Source organism: Seriola dumerili, unplaced genomic scaffold (assembly GCF_002260705.1).
Source record: "Seriola dumerili isolate Sdu_G_001 unplaced genomic scaffold, Sdu_1.0 BDQW01000226.1, whole genome shotgun sequence".
NCBI lineage: Eukaryota > Metazoa > Chordata > Actinopteri > Carangiformes > Carangidae > Seriola > Seriola dumerili.
Window position 1 is genome coordinate 596861 of NW_019174481.1, and position 22892 is coordinate 619752.

The 22892-nt window shown below is 41.5% G+C and overlaps 1 protein-coding gene across 1 annotated transcript; it reads right to left on the minus strand.

Moving 5' to 3' along the window:
- Positions 1 to 21202, minus strand: LOC111228892 (unconventional myosin-VIIa-like). Its single transcript, XM_022755003.1, is given in 49 exon segments — positions 1 to 378; positions 558 to 677; positions 869 to 952; positions 1038 to 1154; positions 1314 to 1499; positions 1607 to 1713; positions 1793 to 1883; positions 2149 to 2262; positions 2897 to 3002; positions 4046 to 4201; positions 4304 to 4457; positions 4669 to 4823; positions 5039 to 5148; positions 5595 to 5776; positions 5931 to 6082; positions 6180 to 6306; positions 6481 to 6598; positions 6761 to 6928; positions 8038 to 8265; positions 8394 to 8567; positions 8822 to 8941; positions 9313 to 9439; positions 9755 to 9879; positions 9965 to 10048; positions 10519 to 10674; positions 10756 to 11022; positions 11125 to 11424; positions 11540 to 11656; positions 11938 to 12039; positions 12158 to 12242; positions 12478 to 12572; positions 12901 to 12993; positions 13214 to 13372; positions 14474 to 14614; positions 14921 to 15087; positions 15176 to 15311; positions 15389 to 15599; positions 15681 to 15823; positions 16101 to 16220; positions 16312 to 16388; positions 17668 to 17821; positions 17929 to 18042; positions 18337 to 18479; positions 18619 to 18746; positions 18883 to 18998; positions 19093 to 19161; positions 20550 to 20702; positions 20829 to 20930; positions 21191 to 21202. Coding segments are annotated over 49 exon segments (6558 nt in total). The 3' UTR covers positions 1 to 285.
- Positions 21203 to 22892: the final 1690 nt, after the last annotated feature.

Here is a 22892-nt window from a genome sequence, read left to right on the forward strand (position 1 = left end):
TGTAATAAAAAATGAGAATCAGGAAAAGTAAAACAGTAATTCTCAACATTCGAATATATGAAAGCATCAAATTAAAGCAAAAACAAGGGCTTAATCTATTGCAGCTGAAATGACAAAATGATGTAGCAGGACGACGCATCTGGTTTTCTGTGACTGCAATAGTTATCAATAAATATCTTTTTGACAAATTTTGTCATTTAAAGCATGCAAATATATGGATATAAAGAAATCAATTATGCGTGCACATAACTCTCAGCAGTTCGGTCTATACTTGTCCTCGAAGGCTCAGGAAAACATGTGGTTCTTCGGGCGAAAGGCCTGTTTCTGCCTCTCGTACATGCTGACGTACGATCTGAGAAGGTCTTCCATTGTGTCGGCCTGAAAGAGGAGGAAATGGAGGTCTTTGTCAGAAAACGTTTCATTTCAAAATCACCACTCTCTAATGGCTACATTAACACCTGCGGACAGACCGATTTATACAATAACATGTATCAGCTTCTTCTACGATGAATATTTCGACAATATATCCAATTAAATTGAAAAGGCCGGCCCCTCACCTGTGAGGTTTCACAGACGAAGTTGAACCCCCTCACCAGGGTGCCGATGGTCATCTCAAAGAAGTTGCCTGTGCTGTGGTACTCGGTGATGCGGCTGAACGGGTGCATGATCAGCAGCTCCTATAAGATTGACACTATGCTTAAGCTTCATCAAGATGTAATGATTTGTTACTGATAAAAACAACCCATTGAAATGTGACAGACTAAACCAGAATAACAGAGTGAAATAAAATCCTTTACAAGACTGAATGTATATTGATACTAATAAGAAAACGAGTACATATATTTTATAAAAGGCCTATTGTACATACCTTGCTCTTTGGGTCTATTAAGCTGACACCCTGCTTGCTGATAGCAATCAAAACTGGGTTTGGGTAGCTAGATTCACACGTTTGCTGCAAATGAAATCATAGATAATATGACAACAGTTTCCTGATCGTTGCCTGCCAACTTTGCTTTCACTTCATCCTGATAACTCACTTTAACTTCAAAGAAGGCACAGCCGAAGGTCGGCCAACTTGAAATGGCTCTCAGGAAGGCGATTTTAGCCTCCTGCACCGTGATGCCACTCTGCTTGCTGTAGGAGGAGATGATGTGCTGCAAGTAGGAGAAAAAACAGGAGAAAAATACTCAGTGAAAATCCCTCACACTGGAAACAGTCACGTATGAGCCAGCTCTCTCCTGCTCCTGCTGCCAAACATCCTTTTCTATTTTTATATGAAAGAAAAATCAACACATGTACATTTCTTCCTTTACCTTCTTCCACTCTTCAGCAGACATGATTTTTATCTGGTCAGCAGGAACCAGCTCCCTCAGCATCTTGGGGATCATGACAAACTGCGACCTGTCTGAATCCACGTTGCATCTGAACAGAAGCCCACCCAGGTTGATCATGTCCTCTTTGGTGCAACTGTGGTATCCTCGCAGGTACTTAGGCAGCTCCTACATGGAAGCAGAGCGGAGGACTGCATCATGACCATCCTATGTAAATGAGTAAAAAGCCACCGGCACGATGAGGAGTGTGTGCGGTTGTGAATTGAATACTGTACCTGTGGGAAATGGAAGGTGAGGTCTGCGACCAGGTCTTTCCCGGGGCTCACATTGAACCACAGCTTCCTCTTAAAGATCACCAGGTAGGGGACGTTGGCATAGTTGCCTAGGAAACAAACCCTGAATTATAAATATGAAAATGCACTGGCATGTAAAAAACTGACGGTGTTAGTATGATGCATTACCTTCTTTCACTCGTTTTCTTTCTTTCTTTGGGGCGTCTGAAGTCTGCCTTAAACTGTCAAAGAAATATTTCTGCTCATCCATGCTCGTTATCTAAGAATAAAAAAATAATTATAACACTTATATGTTAGGCCTTGGATATCCCAATTAGTATTTGTGAAAATGATTTTAAAATTATGAGTAGAGGAGATATCAAAATGTATGACCTAAATGTCTCATCTGTTTGTTCCTACATGAAAATTTGTCATTTTATTTATGGAAACCAAACCACGAAATATCACTTAAAGCTGCATGCAAATCATCTCTTCTGTCACATCAAAATGGAACCAACTCTTAGGAACAGGAATATCAACCCCACCTTGTTTGTTGTTTTCAGGTAGAAGCCATATCCGTCAGCTGAGCTCAGATTGAGATGAGAGGCAATACTAGAACACAGGTCTCTCATTGTGGTTGTCGATGTTACCTCAAATATCTGCACAACACAAGAAGAGCAAGGGATCAAAATATAATGTCTGATGAAATCCAACTTAAAGAAGCAGTTTGATATTTTGGGAAATTCACATATTCACTGTCTTTTCCAGAAGAAGATTGATACCACTCCCATGTCTGCGTGGTGAGTATGTTCCAGTCTTTATGCTAAGCTAAGCTAGCCTGTTGCTAGCTACAGGTTCATATTTTACATATAGCACTGGCATATTTGAGAGTAGAGTTGAGCTTCTCATCTAAAGAGTGACCCCAAAATGTTGAATTATTCCTAATTAATTTGGAAAAACAATTGGATCCTAAGGTTAAAAACAATAACATGGAGTAAATGGGTGTTTTCTTATGTTTACATATAGATATCGGATGGATACTAATGACAGATAACAGAATGTAGGATACAATAACAGAATGACCAAAAAAAGACAGAACTAGAGATGAAAATGAGAAAAAACAAAATGCAAAGTGAGAAACAGTTCCAGCGTCCTTCCATTAGTGAGCAGAGAGAAGTCATGCCTGTTAATATCAGTGTCATAATCAATTGTCAAAGAGCTAAAACAGCGCTGAGAGTCTGCAGACTAATGGACATCTTTTCTCAGTGTTAAGAGCAGAGTGTTGTGTCTTACATCACTTGTGTCATTTGGGAAATGGACTTTATGGAAGATCATGGTGCTGTTCTGTTGGATGGCGTCCACCTCTACCAGATGGGGAGGAAGCTTCCTGGGCTCCTTACTGAGGACACAAAGCACTCAGATAAATTAATATTACATACACACCCTAAATATTACACATAACCTGAAACTAAAATTTGCACAACTTCAAGTTGACTACTTAAAATTTCAGGGAGAGAAATTCAGACCAAATAAATTCAGATAGATGGTTTTCATTTTAAAATATTTCAGTGCTATAAATTCAGTGGTATTTAAATTACAAGTCACAATGAGGGATTCAGCTGCTGCCGAGATTCAAACTGGAATAATAATAATTTGTCTGACTGTATCACAGAGAATATTTTAACTTCAACAGTTTTACACATGAAGTGTAGTTACAAATGACACATTTAACTTGTGAAACAGCTGTATAATGTCTTCTTAGGCTCTGGTTTGAAAAGATAACCCCAATGATAGCTAATGAAAGGTGCTACCAAGTAGCATTATGAAAGTCTCTGCAGGGTTCACAGAATAGTGACAGTGTTTGCTGCAGGTTTGATGGCGCTGACTTAAACTCCTGCAGCACAAATTAATTGAGGAGTTTAATGTCTCCTGACAGAAATCAGATATGAAAACATGTTACAGCTAAAGGAAAAAATATTTAAATACATTCAGTGTTTTTTAAGATTTTCCAACACCTGCAGACCCAGTGTGTTTTGTGTGTTTGACCAATACCAGGGACTAAAAGTCAGGACATCTTTGTATCTTAACTTTAAGTGCAATTATACACTTTTTTACATTCTCGATTAAAAGAGTAAAAAGATACATTTTAGTACAAACTAGTCAGTTCAGTGGGACCATTATTACCTACATATGGACTATTAATGTTTCAGTTTTGGTGTTAGATGTGATTTCAATTACTCAGCTTTTATATTCCTGATATAGAATATTATAGTAGTATTTTTTTTTTTTTACAAACTTGTCATCCACTCTAAATGTCATGTCTCCAATACGTCCTGAATTTTCCAAACTGCATTTCATATGTTTGACTTAACGCCCTGTAACCAACATCTCCTACAGGACATTGATCACTATGTGATCTATGATTTTTCGTTTGTGTCTGACCTGCACATCCCATGCAGCCTCTGCAGGCAAACGGCAGACAGCAGGTCTCTGGGCCGTGACTCCAGGAAGCGCTTAGTGAATTTTATCAAATTCTGACTGGGCGTGAACAAGCCTGTACACAGCCACATCAGCTGCCACCCACGCTCCATGCTCAACCTGAGAATGGGGGGGGGGGAGAATGCATAGAGGAGTGAATATTTAGTCTTTTGTCTTTTCTTTGAATCCTTTAAGATACAGAAATGCAGCCTGAGGAAGCACCTGTTGTTGTTGCTGGTCATCTGTCTCATAATCTGGCAGTAGATCTCATCCTGCAGGGCTTCATGCTGGGTGGCCGGACCAAAGATCTGGTCAGTCAGCTCCATAGGGCTGCGAGCGTGTTTGATGGGGTAGTCGCCCATGTACTTCAGGATAGGTAGCAGCCTGGGTCAAGGACTCACACGAACTGTATTAACTTCTAGACTAGGATCTGTATCACACAGGGTCCCTTTACCTGTATCATACAGACAGGTTCTTGGTGAACAATATAGATAAAGTATTTCAGTATCCTCTAATGCAACAAACGTGTGAAACAAACCCCCAAAACTGCTCCACCTGAAACAGGAACACATTTTTTCAAAGGATATCAGTGAAGGCGTTGCAGGCCAGGGAGCTGAGGTCAGAGTTGCGGACCAGACTCTTCATCAGCGGCTGCTTGAGAGGTTCTTTGGAACAAATCCACAGCTTCTCCCTGCTGACCCCTTTGGACGCACCCTGTCGACCCACATCTTTACCTGCAGGCCTGTGCGAGGCAGGAACCACAGTGTGAGCAGATCAACAAAATTAGTTTCTTGAGTGTTTTTACAGTCATGTTAAAGTTAAAATAATTGTATGATGTGTTAGTTGAAACACGCTCAGGAAAACTGCTGTTTCATCTGCACTAACAACCAAATCTAGAGATCAGTAGTCAACAGTTTAAAATCCCAGATTGTAAAGTTACTCATAAAATGTTACTACCTGAAGTTCTCAAGTGCAAACTCTTTCAAAGAGACAGGAGCCACTGATTCTTCTCTCTGCGTGTTGCTTTGTGTGTTTGAAGGTTTCCTCGAGCCTGGACCGAGCAGCTCCTGAAAGATTTATCAGTTTATCAGTTTACACCACAAGGGGGTCTCATATGAATCATCATGCACATGGATCCACTGCTGCATAGTGCTGGAAACTCACAATCCTGCTGTCTTGAATACCGTTAATTTGATGCTTAGAATTTATATTTATTTATTTTACATTTGCCACTTTAATTGTTTTGGTATTACATTATGAACAATTGCATTTACAGGCAATAATCATATATGGTGTGGATATGGACCACCTAACCTGTTTTTAAAATTTACTATATAGTATATAGTATATACAGTATATACCAAAAATACTTCACATTCACTCTGTTGTAATGTTTGTATACTGTTTATGATCACACCGTCTGTCCCATTTCCTCATGTCTCCTACTCCTCTTATAAAACATGTTACCAAATAAAAGAAAACTCAAAAGCATGAGATATAAAGGAAACTCTACCAGCAATTCTTCAGTGGGCCTGGTGAGAGTTGGCAGAAACTGGATTGTATCCTTGTAGACTACACCGCTGCTACCAGTCCGCTGGTTAGATGCTTTGATCCAGCTCTCCTCATGAGAATAATCCTCATCTTTTTCTACCAGCAGCAGGTCGCCTCGTTTACAAACCAGGAACATGGGGTCATCTGATGGAGCAGAGACAGACAGAGAGGCATGTTTGGTATACGTTTTTTTCCCCGTGTGCTCGGTATACAAAAGATGCATTTTTATATGTGTTTATGCCGTCCTATGTGCAGTTGTGTGTGAGCTTAGTATCCTAAACATGCAGTGAACTCGCACCTGGTTTACTGGTATCCTGCTGAGCCACTGCATACACCGAGTGCTGTCTCAGCCCTTCAAGGTTATACTCTATAAGTGCAGCCATGTCCACAGCTTCTCCACACTTCAGGACAAAGTCTCCTTGGAGTGTGGCCAAAGTCACTGACTGGCCACTGATATGGGCGTCACTAGACAGATTTTAAATATTAGTTTTGTTTCTACGCTTGTTTTAAAACACAATTCAAAATGCTTTGCCAGGGAGTAAAATACCTCATCTTGCTGACGTCCTTCACTTCTAGGTAAAGAATCTCACGAAGTTTCTTTTCTCTTCCATCCATGAAGAAGATGCCTTTCCAGTTTACAGCCACAACAAACCTGCTTTTGGGCAAAGGAGGTCCTGCAAACAGATGTGGGAACACCAGTGTTTCAGGAGCAGGGTTGTCGTTTCTCAAATTCTGACTGGATATCCAAGTTCAAAGAGGAATATTTTTACACAGGTACTTTACAGGAATATACCAAACCTTTTTTGCCATACAGTAGAATATACAGTACATATTTCACATAGACTAACCTGACATCATTGTAACTTCATAAAACTTGGAGAAGTGGAGCGGCCATTTGTCTTGGGCGCTGTCGACCAGCTCCCCTTTAACGCTTTCTGTGCTCTGCCTCCCACTGACGTAAGAACCCTGTGACAGATCAGCATGTAAGATTTATCTGGACGTGCCTCCCCTTTATTGTGCTCATACGACACAGACAGAACACAACAACTAACAATGTTTCAGGCTCTAGCCGGATTTATAAAACACATACATCCTTTTGTCCCTCTGTTTGACTGCAGTGCACTGTACCTGTAAAAGTGCTGCGCTGATGAGTTGGATCCATTTGGTCATAGATTTGCTCTCAATAAGTTGGGTGGTGATGCACTCCTCAACCACGCGCTGGACGTTCTCTTTGTTGTATGCGGAGCCGAACCTGATGTAATAATGCCTGGTTGCCAGCTGGACATATTCATCCTCCTAAGAGTTAAATACATGTGCATTAGGCACAATTCATATAAATTGGTTCATTATTTTTGATGATTTGGATTAGATCTAGATATCATGTAACAAGATAGGAAAGGTGTTCCCCAAAACACATCTCATCGTCATCTCAGTGGATCCCAACTCATGGATCCAAACTTGCCTTGTCTTATTGTTCTAATAAACTATATGTTAACCTTGGGAACAGTGTGAATGTGAGAAGTTGTAACAGGTTCAGGGCAAGGTTCACTCTTTCACTTTGTTAGCAAGGCAAAAGGATGACATTTTCTGTGCTGTGAACACATCACTCACATATTATCACCATGTTAGCTAACAGTTGCTTATCTACACATTCAGCAGATAAGGAGCAACATCAGCATTCATTTGGAGTTATGTTTCTGACAAATGTAAATCTAATATACACACTACTTCCATTATACCTGCAGCTCAGCAACACCTGAGGGAAATATCTGGATCTTTAGCTGCTAAATCTTCCACTATGTTGACAAGTGAGTCACTAACTTTGTCTGTCATTTGAAGCTGAGCAGCTAGCATACAGTAGGTTTATCAGAGCCCTTTCACTCAAAACAGCTTCCCACGACTGTTGGAAACAATGCTGCTGAGACAGTTGTGAGACATTAAATGAAAACAATGAGCTAAAAGAAGCTAAAATGCTCTGACGAGCTGCGGGGAGCTGTAGAGTTGGGTAATAATTCATCACGAGTGACCTTGTTAACATTACACATAATAATTTTACCCATTGTTAATATAAAAATATTCACTTTAGCCGCTTCTAAGTTTCAAAGTGCAAGCAAAACCGATTACCCATGAGCCACTGCTCAGTTTTTCTTGCCTTAACCAACCTGTTGAACCAGAGTCGAGACCATTGCGAGCGGGCTGCTAAGTAAATTTGGACTGCGAATAGGAAGAACTGGATTGGATTTAATATCATTTTCTGATATTTGGCCTTTTGATGCTGCAACTTCACCATTTAAAAAAGTTGGCAAAATTTTATACTTGCAATACTTTTCTTTCACATTTGTCCTTTAGCTTATAACATTAGGAATTAAATGGTATAAATAATATGTTTCACTGCAGAGCCTCACCTTGTCACTGGTGTACTCTCCCGACTTAATTCCCTTCATGACCTGCCTGTAAATCAGGTCTGTGCTGATCGGGTCCACTGAGCAGTCATGCCAGGGTGTGAACAGTTCCTTGCGGATAGAGAGACTCCAGGGGGCGTCCTTCTCCTCTTTGCCCTGCCGCTTCATCTCTTGCTCACACTGAGACACCGCATCCAACACATGTCTCCCACAGCTGCCCAGAGACCACATCTGGAGATGAAAGACACAACAGGGTTTGAATGAATGTGGTTCTCTACAGTATGAAACATTATCAAACATATTAAACAAAATGTAAGAGTCCTGTTTTTTGTTTTTATAACTGTGTGAGTAAAGGTGACCTTATCAAAGAGGCTGATGTACAGAGAGAATCCATAGGTGTCCTTGAGATCTGTCTTATCAGCCACAGTTTGACAGACTTCAGCGGAGGTGGAGGCTGACTCCAGTTGTAGACTGACGGTACGGCCGTCCATCAGAGTCACAGACACGTCTATGGGCTCCTTGGATTTGGCAGCCTGTCGGTGGAGAGAAGGAAGACGAGACTGGCTTGAGATCAAGAAAACAATCGAATAATTAGGAATTTCATAGCTGCCTGAAGTGAAGGATTCTGCTTATTTGTCACAACACTTGTAAATCAGACATAAAATGATCACAGATAATCGAACAATAAACCTGGCCAAGAAATTACTGTCAAGAAGAGAGGATGCTGACAAAAAACAAGCCATCATAACAACAAAACAAAAATAGAACTGGGTTTTTTTTTTATTACCTGTAGCTCTATCCAACAAGGCAACTCTTTTCTTTCTCCATTGGCTTTTGTACGACGCAGGCGCTCAGTACAATACACTTCATAACCACTTGGTCCTCTGTGGAAAAAACTCTCCAAATACTGTGGAACAGGGTAGAAAAGAACAGGGCAAGCATGATGATATGTGCTATCATCCTCTTTTGATTCTGCACCTGATGAAGAATCAAAAAAGTGTAATTTTCCTAATCTTCTTCTAACTTTAGTACTTTGACTATATCTATACACCAGGTGGGCGGGACCTGCTGGGTGAAGTAACAGTGTTTATCATCATTTTCTCATTTATTTCCCAAAAAAAGCAGAAGTGACCACCGACAGTGACTCATCGACATTTACTAACAGAATGCTGCCCTTAAAAACGACGTTTTCTCCATGTTCCACCGTGCAGGCAACAGGAAAACAGGTCTGGTTACATCAGAAATGCTTTATTACTGGATGACTTGCTGCCGACTGACCTGCATGAACTGGTCTGTTGGAGGGAAGATCCCAAGACAGATGGAGAGGAGGGTCCAGCCTTGCATACGGCTCTTCCTGTTCTTGTTGTTCACCAGCTGCTTACAGATCTGGCAGTAAATCTCATCCCTAGAAAGAACCGTGATAAAGATACAGAAGAAGAAGAAGAACAATGAGTGTAACGAGATGTACAAAGTGTATAAAAAGTGGTTGAAACTATTTATAGACACATTAAATTGTTTATTACAAACAAGAACTGGAATAATATAATGCAAATGTTATAAAGCTACATTCAAAATAAAAGCATTATCTTTATGCAATTTAAATTTTCAGCCTGGCTTGTGTTTTTTCTGATACAAATGCTTGGTACAGTGAATCTCCACTGTTCACAGACAGGTGCATCTATGTTTGTTTTTCCCATGTGAATAATGGCTCCAGTTTTACCGTATGTCTCGTCTCGACAGAGCGTATCCAGTGATGATGTGCAGTTTCTCCAGCGATGAAAGAGGCCGATCCAGAGTCGGACCTTCTCCAATCAAAACGTCCTCGTCTTCTGTCAAGTTCTCAGGCTGGTTAAGATGACAACAATAAGAACGATTAGCGTACGACACACAGACTGAATAATAAATATCGTAGCGTCATTAGTGCTGTAGCATTATTAGTGCTGACCTCCTCAGGGATCGCAGAGGCTCTTCTGGTTCCACCCGCGAGCTTTTTCTTGTTCTTCCTCAGTATTTTCTGTCGAGAGAAGACATGATAATTAGAGGGAAGACTGATGACTCATGTTTGACTCTCAAGCTGTTCTTCTATATTATGCAGCAGCAGAAAAGAAGCTGCTTGCAATAAAATTAGGTCAGTAATTTTGGTTTGTCACTGTACTGCAGCACTGGTTGTTCACAGGTAGCTTTTAACAATTGATTATAATGCTAATTATGATGATTATAATGCTACTCTGAAGGGTTTCTACCTAATTAGGCAAACATGTTCAATTTCTATCATTATTTTCTGTGAAGTGCTTTAGTCCCCCATGGTTCAGATACTGCATCAGTACTTTAATACTTTTGATTATTTTCACTCTATATAAAAAACAAAACCCATGTAATTTAAATGTTCAGTAAAGACTCATTATTTATTATGGCATCTATTGTTAACCACCTTTAATCCTGTGTGGCAGTGGAATGTGGCATGTAATATTCAGACTCCTTTACCTGGTCAAGTCCCACCAGGTGGCTCAGCCTCCTGCCCTGCCTGTGAGGCAGCTGACGCGAGATGGTGCTGGATGCTTGAGATGTTGCGTCCAGAGATTTTGGTTCTGGTATGTCCTCCATGAACCGCAGAATAATCCACCACACAGTCAGACAGGCCTGGGGGAGAATGAGTTAGAAAGTTTTGGAGCTGACAGTAAGAAGAACGCTACCTGTCTTTAATCTTTTATCTCCTCTTACCAGTGCGTCACCCTCATCGTCGTGTTGCAGTAGGGGCTGCCTCAGTCTCTGGGTGATGTGCGCGTGAGTAGCGTCGCCCTGGAAGTGAATGATGCTGAAATTGGAGAATGAAAACTTGTCGCCCTCGTCATCAAACTCGTCATCTTCCTCTTCCAGCGATGAGGTAGGGGTGGTTGACTTTGGAGCGAGGATTTCTGAATCCGACCCTGAGGTGTCTAAAGAGGTTTCCTCTGCTGGCTCTGGAATGACCTGTCTCTCCTTCACAGTCTGAATAGAAATCACAGGTTTGTTCAGTAAAATAAAACTGTAAGATAAAATGTAGGACATTTATTAATGTTAATTTAGCAGGTTACATAACAGAACTATCACCTCAAATTCGTCTATTCGACTAGTTTTTTGTTTCACCACTTTCACAGCAGGTGCAGGCTGGAGTTCAAACGAGTTCTCCTCTGAATCTTGTTCCTGTTCAGTGACTGACTCCAGCTCCAGCTCCAGCTCCAGCTCCAGCTCCGACTCCGACTCCGACTCCAGCTCCGGCTCCGGCTCCAGCTCCGGCTCCGGCTCCGGCTCCGGCTCCTCCTCAGACTGGGTGACAAGTCCCTCCAGTCCACGCTGAAGCGCCAAGGCTATTTGCTCCCGCTTCTCTTTCTCCAGGCGTGCGGTGAAGGCCTGTGAAGGGTTCGTGAGGAGAGAGAAAGAGAAAAGAGTTCATATTCAGAATACACTCATTTATTGACAGTCATCATTTCACAGCATTTCTAGTTTCAGGACTTTCAGCACTTACATCATTCATCATCTTGTGAGTTGCTCTTCTGGCCAGGACTCCTCTGGTGTAAGCCTGCAGCAGTATGACTGCCTCTCTCTTCTGCTTCCAGCCCTTCCTCATCTGGTAGCCTCGTACCTACAGTTAATCAGCACTCGTTAATTATCTGATCATTAATCTATTTATGATGCAAACTGACCTAGTGAACAGTAGGTTTTCCTTCTCAATAATAAAAAGCAGAACAAATGTAAAATACATTTAAACATATAAAAGTAAAATGCATTCCCACTGCACTGTAATAAATGTAGAATATATTAAACATTTATTGTCATATAATACATTTAACTTTTAACTAGGGACATTTAAAAATGAACAGACACATTATATGTTAAAGTTAAACTAGTGTCTGCACTACATACCTGTGTCTGTATGGTGATCGCTGCTTCTCTCTGTCTTATGTACGCAAACTGTTGTTTCCGGCCGCGGATCTTTGATGCCAGCCGCTCATAGCCGCGCTTGAGCTAGTTTAGAGCAAGAGTGGAGATAAAGAATAAAGTCACCGGACCTGAGATAAGTCTCTAATAAGTTATATCAGATAAACATGCTCTGAGTTTTATGAAACGTTATTAAGCATCAGACTTTTCTTCACACCTTCTGTTCTCTGTAAGCTCTCCAGTTCTTCTGCAGCAACACAGCTGCCCTTCGCTTCTTCAGGAAAGACTTTCTAGAAAAGGAGGTAAAGCAAAAGCCTTTGAGGAATAAATAGATTAAAAAATAAACATACTCGTCAACAAACCACTGTCCATGCCTTATTCTTTGGTTTTTGCAACATATGCCACTAATAACAGTAATGCACATCTTTGTTATTACAGGTTGAGGTAATGTGAACCATACTCATGACCTCTTTCAATTTTCACGTAATGATCTCACTTCCTCTTTACTCGTCTCAGAAACTGCACCTGTCTTTGTGTCCGAGCACGACCCTCTGGATCACAACAGCTATCCTGCTGAGTTCTTGTTCCCTCAGTCGTTCCAGGATGGCGTCATGAGCATCCTGAAGTGGCATGAAAAAAAAGACTAATTACTATTTCCTGATTTGTCCAGGATATCCTCACAATCAGATGCCACAATGTTCCAAGATTAAGTCATCCAAGTCTCATAAGTAGATCATAGTCAACTGCAGCATAGAGTAATAACTGTACAGTGCATAAATCACGAAAGAGAGAGACTAATGTCAACAACATGCTAGAAGCTGGTCTGATTCATGATACTGATGCTACTTCACCAGCGCCAGCTAATACTGTTTACTGCAGTGATGTCCTGTTGCGTCATTACATCTTGTGTTTTGCTACAACATGGTTTGAATCATAAGTTTTCTGCACCTTCAGGAAAATCTTGGTGCTGCCTATTTTCCACTCGTGCTCCCCTTTAATCACTGTCTTGCAGATGGCTTCACAACAGGCAGCAGCTGTCTCCTGGAGAAACAATAAAGCCTTTATCTGAGTGCTGAAGGAAGTCTAACGACAGTCCAAATTCCTCAAGGGGGAAAACAAGAGGAAGTTATTTATCCATCTGGCCATCGCAGTGATGCATACTGTTGCAATAATATTCAAGCTCCACAAATATGGCAGTGGTATTACGAAACCAGCAGTCAATGTGAAATATAATCATCAACAGGAGTACATAATCACTAACAGTTTTGGGGTCACAGACAGTCGTCTTCAGGAGCACCCTGTAGCGCTTCAGGAATTCCTGAAAGGTGTGGCGAATTGGATATCCCAGATTCCGGATGCGGATGGTGTCCATCATGCCGGAGTATCTCAGCTGACGCATACACAGCTCTCTGTCAAACACCTAGAGGGGAACAGAGCAGTGGTTGTGGATTGTGGGCCTGAGGAGCATTGTTGACCTCTTCCTTCACAGTAACAGCACAGTTACTTCAAACCCACCATTTTGTTAGTTTTATTGTTATATTATCATCAGACAAGAGCATAACTTAATCTGAGCAGCATGCTAACCTGACAATACTAACATGCTAATGTTTGGCACAATGTTCACCATGTTCACCCACTTGGTTTTTCATGTTAGCATGCTAACAGCACTAAACAGTACAACAGATGATGGTGCAAGATGACAAGTTTAGGGAGCAAAGTTATTACAAGTCATCCTGGGGGGAACATGAATGTGTGTACCAATGTTTTATGACAGTCCGTCCAATATCTGTCGAGAACTCATGATGGTGAAATGATGGGGAACAGTCAGGGGATCACCGAAGTCATTAGGATTCATCCTCTGGGAACCACGATGTCTGTTCAAAATAATGTGCCGCTTCATCCAGTAGTAAATCTATATCAACCTACTGGTGGTGCTATAGGAAGCCTCAGGGGAACAGTAGTAGTGGTAGTAGTAGAAATGGGGTTCATCCTCTGGGGATCACAGATGTCTGTACAAAATTTCATGGCGATCCATCCGATAATTTTTGAGATATTTCAGTCTGGATCAAAGAGGTGGACCGACTGACAACGCCAGAGCCACACCGCTAGCATGACTATATATACTGTGTATATATGTGTATATAATAGTGAACAAAGATAAATTATACAGTAACTTTACACTGAGTCTGAACTGGTTATAATTCCCAGGAAATTTGCTCTATTGGTTTATGGCACATAACAGGAAGATGTGGTTGTTTATCCAGTGCAAGGGCAGATGGTTTATCGTCCTCTTAACAAATGCAGGTGACGGAGATATAACCATAGCAACGTTATCATTATTTCAGGAAACAACAGGATTTAGGGGAAATCTTAATTTGCATGAGTGCACTTTTGCATCAAATGGAGTTTATCTTCATCTAATTTGTTTATTGTACATAATTGCTCAGTGATACAGTTAAGTTTAAGCATCGTGTGTTACTGTGGACGGCCATACTGCAGCAGTTGCTCGTGTGTCATTCACCTTAGACTGCTTGTCATTGTTGGGTTTGAAGCAGCGGATGAAGAAAGGCTGGCAGGTGGACAGAGCCTTCATGAGGGAGTCCAGAGACTGACGGAACTGACCGCTCAGCGTCGGCACTTGTTTACGTTTGTCAGCCTGGGCCTGCACGGATGATAGAGAGAAAACAAAAACTCACCATGGCCATGCAGCGACACAGTGACAACTCTGACACCAGTGTTGTCATCGATGCATTGTCCACTGGATGTCAAGGTAGACAGAAAATAAATCTAAAATTGCATCTTAAAATCTTGTTTTCTGTATGAAAAAGTGAAAAATCTGCGACTGAGGTGAGATTGTTTTGCTACATTTGAAACTAGTGAAATTACTTCCCCACGTAAATGATATTTCACTTGAGAAAAGACGAGATGTATGTGGCAGTACGAAACAAAATGACATTATAGTTCATACCCGTAGAGAGCTCTTGGGTGTCATGATGACCCTCTTGTTGTTTGTAATCTTCGTGCCATTGGTTGAAAGCTCACTCTCAAATATCTGATGAAGTAGCTTATTGGTGGACAGTTCAACCGTCTTGATCATGTCAAAACTGACGGCGTCTCTGTTCTTTTCCAGGAACCCTTCACCAAAGAAAAGAAAATTACTGAGTATCTGACAGCAGAGCATTTTAGTCTTTAGTTGGACTAATTGCAAATCGTTTGTGTATACCTGTGGAGTCATAGTAAACCACGCCTGCATAGTGTTGAATCCCAAAGCTTGTGTCATATTCACTCTTTGAGGCGATGTAGGTCTTGTTCCCGCTGTGTTGCTGGTTCATCTTGTTCAGCATAGTGATATCTGAGCCCTGTAAAACACCAGATTTCCGTTAGAAGATTTTACAGTAAAAGGATAAACACTAATCAAACCACAGTATGACGCTACCTTTGGAAAATGGCTCTCCTCATCAATGAGAGCCAGCAGGTTGCAGGATTTCCCAGCCAGAAGGTCCAAGATGTTTTGATTGTCACGGAAGTCGATGTTACTCCACACAATATCCTCTTTCAGGTACTCCTCCTGCTCCAGCTTGAAGATGTGACCCACAAAGAACTGCTGGAGCTTCTCGTTGGCAAAGTTAATGCACAGCTGCTCAAAACTGTGAAATGACAGGATGATATTTCAGGTTTAAGTAGCGGTAGAGTTGTGATACACTTAGTGTGTGAAGACGCGTCCGCACCTGTTTGTGATGAAGTTCTCAAAGCCAAAGATATCAAGCAGGCCGATGGACAGGTAGGAAGACTTGGGGCTGTTGGTCAACTTCTTATAGATGACACTGTTGATTTTCTCGACGATCCATATGAACAGCTTGTTGTAGATCGCCTGAGAGTTGAGACACATTAATTCAGTCTCCTGAGCTCTAGAAGTCAGTCAAACTAAACTGGGGAATTTTAAATAAGGATCCAACTGAATGGTTGCTTCAGATTCCTGAATCCCGTGTGAAAAATCACTTCATCCTGTTGAATTGGGACACTTCCTTGTACTATGTAATACAGCAATCAGCATTTATAAGGTAATCTTTATTTCATGTGGTCAGGTCATGATCCAATAAGGAAATATGAAATGTACTGATTTACTGTCACTGGCTCAGTTTAATTACCTTGACGAAAGCGTCTCTACTGCCGGCAGCCTGTTCAGAGCTGAGGGGTTTGGTCACCCTCTCTCTGTTGGTCATAAAGGAACGGTGGGTCAAACTGGTCGCCAGAGAAGACTTCTTTACCTGCAGGGAGCGGAGACGCCAAAAAAAAAAAAAACGTAATGTTATTTAATGCTGAAGAACAAATGATCTATTGATAGATGAGGAAACCCACCTCCAGTAGAGATGCTGCCATGCTGAAATGTTCCGACTTGCTGACATCACTGGTTTCCAGGTTGTTTTGAGTGGTGGCTGATGGGAACACAAGATCCAACATAATAGTTCATTTTGTTACAAAAATCAATCTTAAGAAATTATATTATAATGATCTTTGCATATCCAATGTGTTTGGATGTGTGGTAGAAATGTAACTAAGTACTGAACAATTTTCAGATACTTTTGCTTTAATTCAGTATTTACATTTGATGCTAATGTGCTACAGCGAACACATACTAATACTGGGTAGGACCTCCCTTTGCTCTCAAATCAGCCTCCGTTCTTCGTGGTTTGGATTCCATACAATGTTGGAAATCTTCCTTTGAGACTCTGCTCCATGCTGACGGGACTGCATCACATCATTTCTGCACATTCATGCTGCCAATCTCCTGCTCTACCAGATCCCAAAGGTTTTTCTACTGGATTCGGTTTCTGGAGACTGGGGAGGCCACTGAAGTTCACCGAACTCACTGTCATGTTCATGAAACCAGTTTGAGACGACGTTTGCTTTGCGACATGGAGCATTATCATGGTGGAAGTAGCCATTAGAAGAAGGTAAACTGTGGCCATAACGGGACGCACATGTGACATTCAGACCATGACTGTTCGGTATAAAGGGGCTGAAAGTGAAAGTGTGACAAGAAAACATTCCTCACACCATCACACCACCACCAGCAGCCTGGACTGTTGAAGCAAAGGCAGGTTGAGTCCATGGATTCTGATCCTACCATCTGCCTCAGCACAAATCCAGATTGACCAGACCACATTTTTCCAGTCTTCAACTTGTCATCTCCAGCCGGTCTGACCATTCGCCTCTGACTTCTCACGTCAACACGATATTTCCATCTGCAGAAGTGCTGCTCACTGGATGTTTTTTTTGTTTGGAGTAAAACTCTACAGATGGTTGAAAATCCCCAGGAGATCAGCAGTTTCAGAAAAACTCTAATCAGCCAGTCTGACACCAACGATCATGCCACAGTGCCACTGAGATCACATCTTTGTCCAATCTGATGTTTGATGTGACCATTAACTGAAGCTCCTGACCTGTATCTGCATGATTTCGTCCATTGCACTGCTTCCACATGATTGGCTGAATTGAACTGCTTGGTTAGGCCAATTATATTTTGCACTGTAGCTCATTACTGTGTGTTTACCTGCTTTATATATATATTCAATCATAAGTTAGGATTAGAGTATAGTTGTGTTATCATCTTGCATGCATACTGCCTCTCTTCTATCATTGGTTTTGTTGTTGGTGTCTTGACATTAAATAAATAAAACATATGCGCAAACTATACAAAATGCGTACACTCACCCTCGAAGCAGACGTTTCCCAGGTGTAATATGGCTGCCAGCAGCTTGAGGATTTCCTCACACTGGTTTTCTGAGAAGGTCAGGATTTTCATGGCGGAGCGAATGCGACTGTAGTCTTTGGCATCGTCCCTGCCGTCGCACACGATACAGTTTCCCTGAGACGAACATAGGAGGGGAGGTTTGGGTTGTTTACAATATGTAGACCATGTGAAATTTGTTTGGTTAATGTGACAAAATGAGCTTCAGGCAGGTATTATAATACCTTAGTAAGGAATTTGTATTCCTTAGCGTCTCGGAGCTTCAGAGTTTTCTTCTCCTCTGCTGTGATTCCTGTCAGCATGCAGTGAAAGATGTGGTAGTTTCGCTCCTCCAGTGCCTGAGGTGGTGGAGTCAGAATTAAGCATTATTCTAACAAACACATTAACTGAGTAATTAGCAAGTACTGTTTCACATGGCGTCTGTATTTTTCCTTCTCAATACATTGACCCAAAGGGACGACAGGTTGTTTTGTCTATAGGCCAGTGGGAGCCTGTTGCCATGGTTAACACTGATAGCATGTTTATATAACAAGACCTACTACAGATAGTGTACTATGCTTTTACAAGTTAACAGTAAAGACCTGCCCTGTGGAGAGATAAGAGCCAGCTTTGTTTGGATAGAGCTGTCTCACCTGATGGCAGACACGGGACTTCTCCAGGAGATACTGCTGCACACGAGCACCCTCGATCACTCCGTCCTTATTGAAGAAGATCTCCAAATATTTCCCAAAGCGACTGGAGTTGTCGTTGCGGATTGTTTTAGCATTTCCAAAAGCTTTAATTAAACAGAACAGAGATTGGTGTGCGTGTGCCATTACTGGATTCTACAAATAAAACAATCTATTTATATATTATGGGCTCGTTTCTAAGTGTGTTTTGCTAGGTTTTAATGGTTAGTTGAAGTGTAAATTTACCTTCTAGTATTGGGTTGGACTCCAGGATCTGTTGTTCAATCCCCTGTTCAGAGAGCTCCCCGCTGACTGCTGCCAGGTACTGCAGGATCAGCTTTGTGCTCTCCGTCTTCCCTGCTCCTGACTCCCCACTGAGATTAAAGCAAAAATAAATGATTCAGTGATCGAAAAAAAGTGTCACCCAACAACATGTATTGTACTCGGGGCTGTCTGCGGGCAACAGCTCAGAGTCCATGCTGACTTTTTCAGTGAGTAATTTGTCCTGACCTGATGATACAGCACTGGTTCCTGAGATTTCGTGTCATGTTGAAGTAGCAGGACTCAGCAATGGCGAAGATGTGTGGCGGGAGTTCCCCGAGCTTTCGACCATGGTACAACTTCACCTGAAGGGAGAACAAGAGCGCACACGTGAAACACATCCCTGCCAGAGATTCGGCTTGTACTTGTATGATGTATGTTAATTCAAGCGGGTCTCACCTGGTCAGCTGCATATAAAGGAAAGTCCTGGTACGGGTTCACTGCAACCAGCACCGAGCCCGTGAAGGTCTACAAACACATCAAAAACATTGCTGAACAAGACAGTTAAGTCTGGTTAAAATCATTTCCATCAGCCTCATGTTAAGTTCTACAGCCATATTGTTTCTAAAAGGGTCATTTCACACAGATTCACTCCTATTTCCTCACGTATCCCTTGTGGTATCTGGCCATGCAGGTCATTTTGTTTTCATTTACTCAGATTGTCTCAGATTGATCTTAACCGAAGGTCTTCTAACGAGCTTTTTCCAGAGCTTTCGACCATATCTCTCAGTATGAGATGATGGAGTTTGAGCTGAGATTTGTTTTTGTCAAACACGTGTTCCCATGATTTAAGATAAACTGCTACAAATATTTTCTGTTCGAGGTAAAAAAAAAATCGTGTAAATGTTCCTCAGTGGTCTCCAAAGCAGGAGAGGCTATAAGAAGATATCAGCTCGAAATTTCCACCGCCTGAAATGGCAGTTGAGGGGAACTGTGGAAGTAAAGACAACATCTTGAAGATTAAGAGATAAAACTGCATGTCTGCTGGGGAGAAAGGCAAAACAAACACCCCCATACGACTGCAGAGGAGCTGCAGGAAGGTTCAGCTGACACAGCAGTGGCGGTGCACCGTCCCACTGTGCAGCGCTGGTGCACAAACTGGGTCTACATGGAAGAGTCATCAGAGGGAAACATTACCTGCTGCCTCCTTTACAAAAGTCTAAAGCAACACAACATCTGGATGAACCAGAGCCATTCGGGTGACAAGCGCTGGGGACAGAGGAAGATAAAACTGAGCTTGTTGGCCACAATCACCAGAGGTGCGGTTGGAGAAAAAATATTAATATGAAATATTCTGCTTTGGGGTTGTGTGGCAGCTAGAAGAAAGAATAGATTCCACTAAATATCAGCAGATTCTGAATGCAAATGTCCTGCAGTCCGCCAGAAAGTGAAACTGAAAACAGGCTGGCTTTTACGACACGATAGTGATCCAAAGCAAAAATCAAAATCTACCAAGAACTACTTCAGGAAACACAAGCTGAAGCTTTTGGAACGGCCTTCACGACCTAAACTTAAAATATCTCAGAACTTGGGAGAGATCTGCAGGAAGAGCGATGTGAAAATCCCCAAATCAAGAGCAGAAAGACTCAACACAAAAAAACATTTGCAAGCTGTGATATTTGCCAAAGAGAAGTGCCCAAACTTTTGTGCATGCCACATGCAATCTTTTATCAAATTAATGAAATATAAAGTAGTTGCGTTAACATGTGTATATATATATATATAGTATAGAAATTAAAATACTGTCAGTAACAGAAAGACATGCAAAAGGTTTTTCAGATTCCAGGACTCAGCAGTAGGCCAGAGGAATATATTTTACAGTGTGTGTGTCTGTGTGTGTTACAGATGTGCCTTACATAGATGAGTCCTTGTTTGTGTCGGAGCAGCAGGTTTCGGAGGAGGCCGGCCTCGGTCATGTCACCCAGTTTGATCATGTCATCCACACCCTCCACTGACGTAGGGTGCATGATCCTGAGCGAGGCCTCCTGCTCCTGGGACAGACTCTGCTCCTGGGAGAGGTCAAAGTGAGAAATCAAATCGCAGTGTTTAGTTGTATCCCGGGCCGAAACTGTTTTTAAATGATGCTCGATATAAACAACACTTGAACCGTTTTTCATTCAGCAAAGGGTGTTTACCTTTCCCTCATCGTCCACCAGTAACCGCTGACCAGCTGGTGTTACTTTGACCCTGGCACCGATGGGTACCCCGATATCAGAGTCCACCCACACCCACTCCCCCTGAAAACACAAAACACAGTAAATATAAGAATGAAGCCACTGATATTTCTTCATTGTCCTCCAGAAAACAGAATTTATGATGGGATTACTTTTATTAGTTTACAGTATTTCCTTGAATGAACTGCAGGGAACTGTGACTTTGACTAGTTCCAGGAACAAATGAATGACAGTGTATTCTGGTAAGTAATATTCTAATCAATACAAAACAATTGTCGTCACTCCACAGTAGGTACTGAGGGGCTTTTCCTCCTCACCCTTACCTTTCTCAGCATCACCGATTTTCAGCTTTCTTACTGCCTAAACAAAGAAATCCATATGATGAGTTTTACCCCCCAAAAAATGAATGACACTTTATGCTCATCATCATTATGACAACTTAAAAATAAAGGTTTTCTCTTTGTTGCATTGTTAAAAGTCACTCAGTGCCACGGGTTAAGGTGCACATAGGTCACAGAATAACAGCTTTTAATGTAACATGGATAAAAACAGTTAAGTGGTCTAACTAACAAACCTTTCAACAGAGATCTTCATTCAGTCCGTAATCTTCCAGGAGCCGAGGAGCTGCAGTTTGTCTCGACGGCGTCTTGAATCTGTCTCAGTGTGAAGAACGAAACACGACTCTCCTACGAATGACACTGATTTTATGGCACTTTGACTTTGAACCGAATTGGAAGAGAAACTGAGCACACACACACGCAGAGGTGAATATCTGTCTTGTCATTGTGGGAGTGTCTTCTTGGCCACATTGATCTGTTTTGAGCTCTTCCATCTTAGAATTATAATAATATATTTATAATGTAATTAGTAAGTTTTACTGCTATAGCTTGTATCTGTATCTATAGTACTGGACTTTTGTGCTGCTCAGCAAATCTGCAACACAATCCTCTGAAACAGTCTGACATGAACAATCAGTGTCAGACATCTTGTTCAAAAATGATTCTGCTACTATTTTTGAGCACATACATATATATCAAACAACACTTTATATAAATGAACTTGAGGAAGATTCACCAGGTGACTGTTGTAATGTATCTCTATGCAGCCTTTGGACCGTGGCAGTCAGAAGAGACACTGTGGAGCATCTCACAGACTCTCTCTGCAATAAAGATGTAAATATGAGATTTGAATCCAGGGAGGACCAGATTTACAGCCCAAGAGACTTAATCATCTCTGTATGGTCGTTATCATTTAAGGTAAGGTCTTTGTAATATACTATAGGGATTCCTTGGTTGTGAAACAGTCAGTAATGATCTATAATGAAATTCTCTAAAGTGCAGATTTCTCTTCTGTGACAGGTTGAAAGTTGGAGCTGAAACCACAAGGGAAACCGTCCTCTAAGAGGAAAACGTGAGTTATCTGTACCACTATAATAATTAAAGTCATCAGGGTGTAAGAGGTTAAAGTCAAAACAGCTCACGTGGCTGAGACGGGAATCACTGCTGGTTGCTCACTTGCGTCAGTGTGTTCAGCAGCACTGATAAAGAATTTCCTGACAAATACCCAACCCTTCATCACCGCTGCTGCAGGTGCTACTGGGTAACATCCCGACGCTAGGTGAGTTCAGACGAACTGCCTCTAGTGACTAAGAGTGGTGACGATAATCAATGACGTTGGATACAGAGATTAACTTCTTCTTAACTGCCTCTTGGATACAGAGGAGAGGTTGTTGTCTTCATTCACCCGCCCGATCTCTGACTTCATTCTTAATGATACATTGAATTTCGGTCCTTTAAGATGATAACAGCCAGATGTTATGATTTTAAAGTGACACTGAAACATTTGTTTTTGTTGCTGTTTTTAATTCCTCCTTTTCTCTCTGTAAAGCACTTCGTAACTTTGTTGAGAAAATTACTATATAAATGAAGTTTATTATTATTGTTGTAAATGACAAGTTAAGTTGGAAGCAATAAATCACACCTTTGTTTGATTCAATACACTCAAACTACAAAGGTTTGCTTTAAA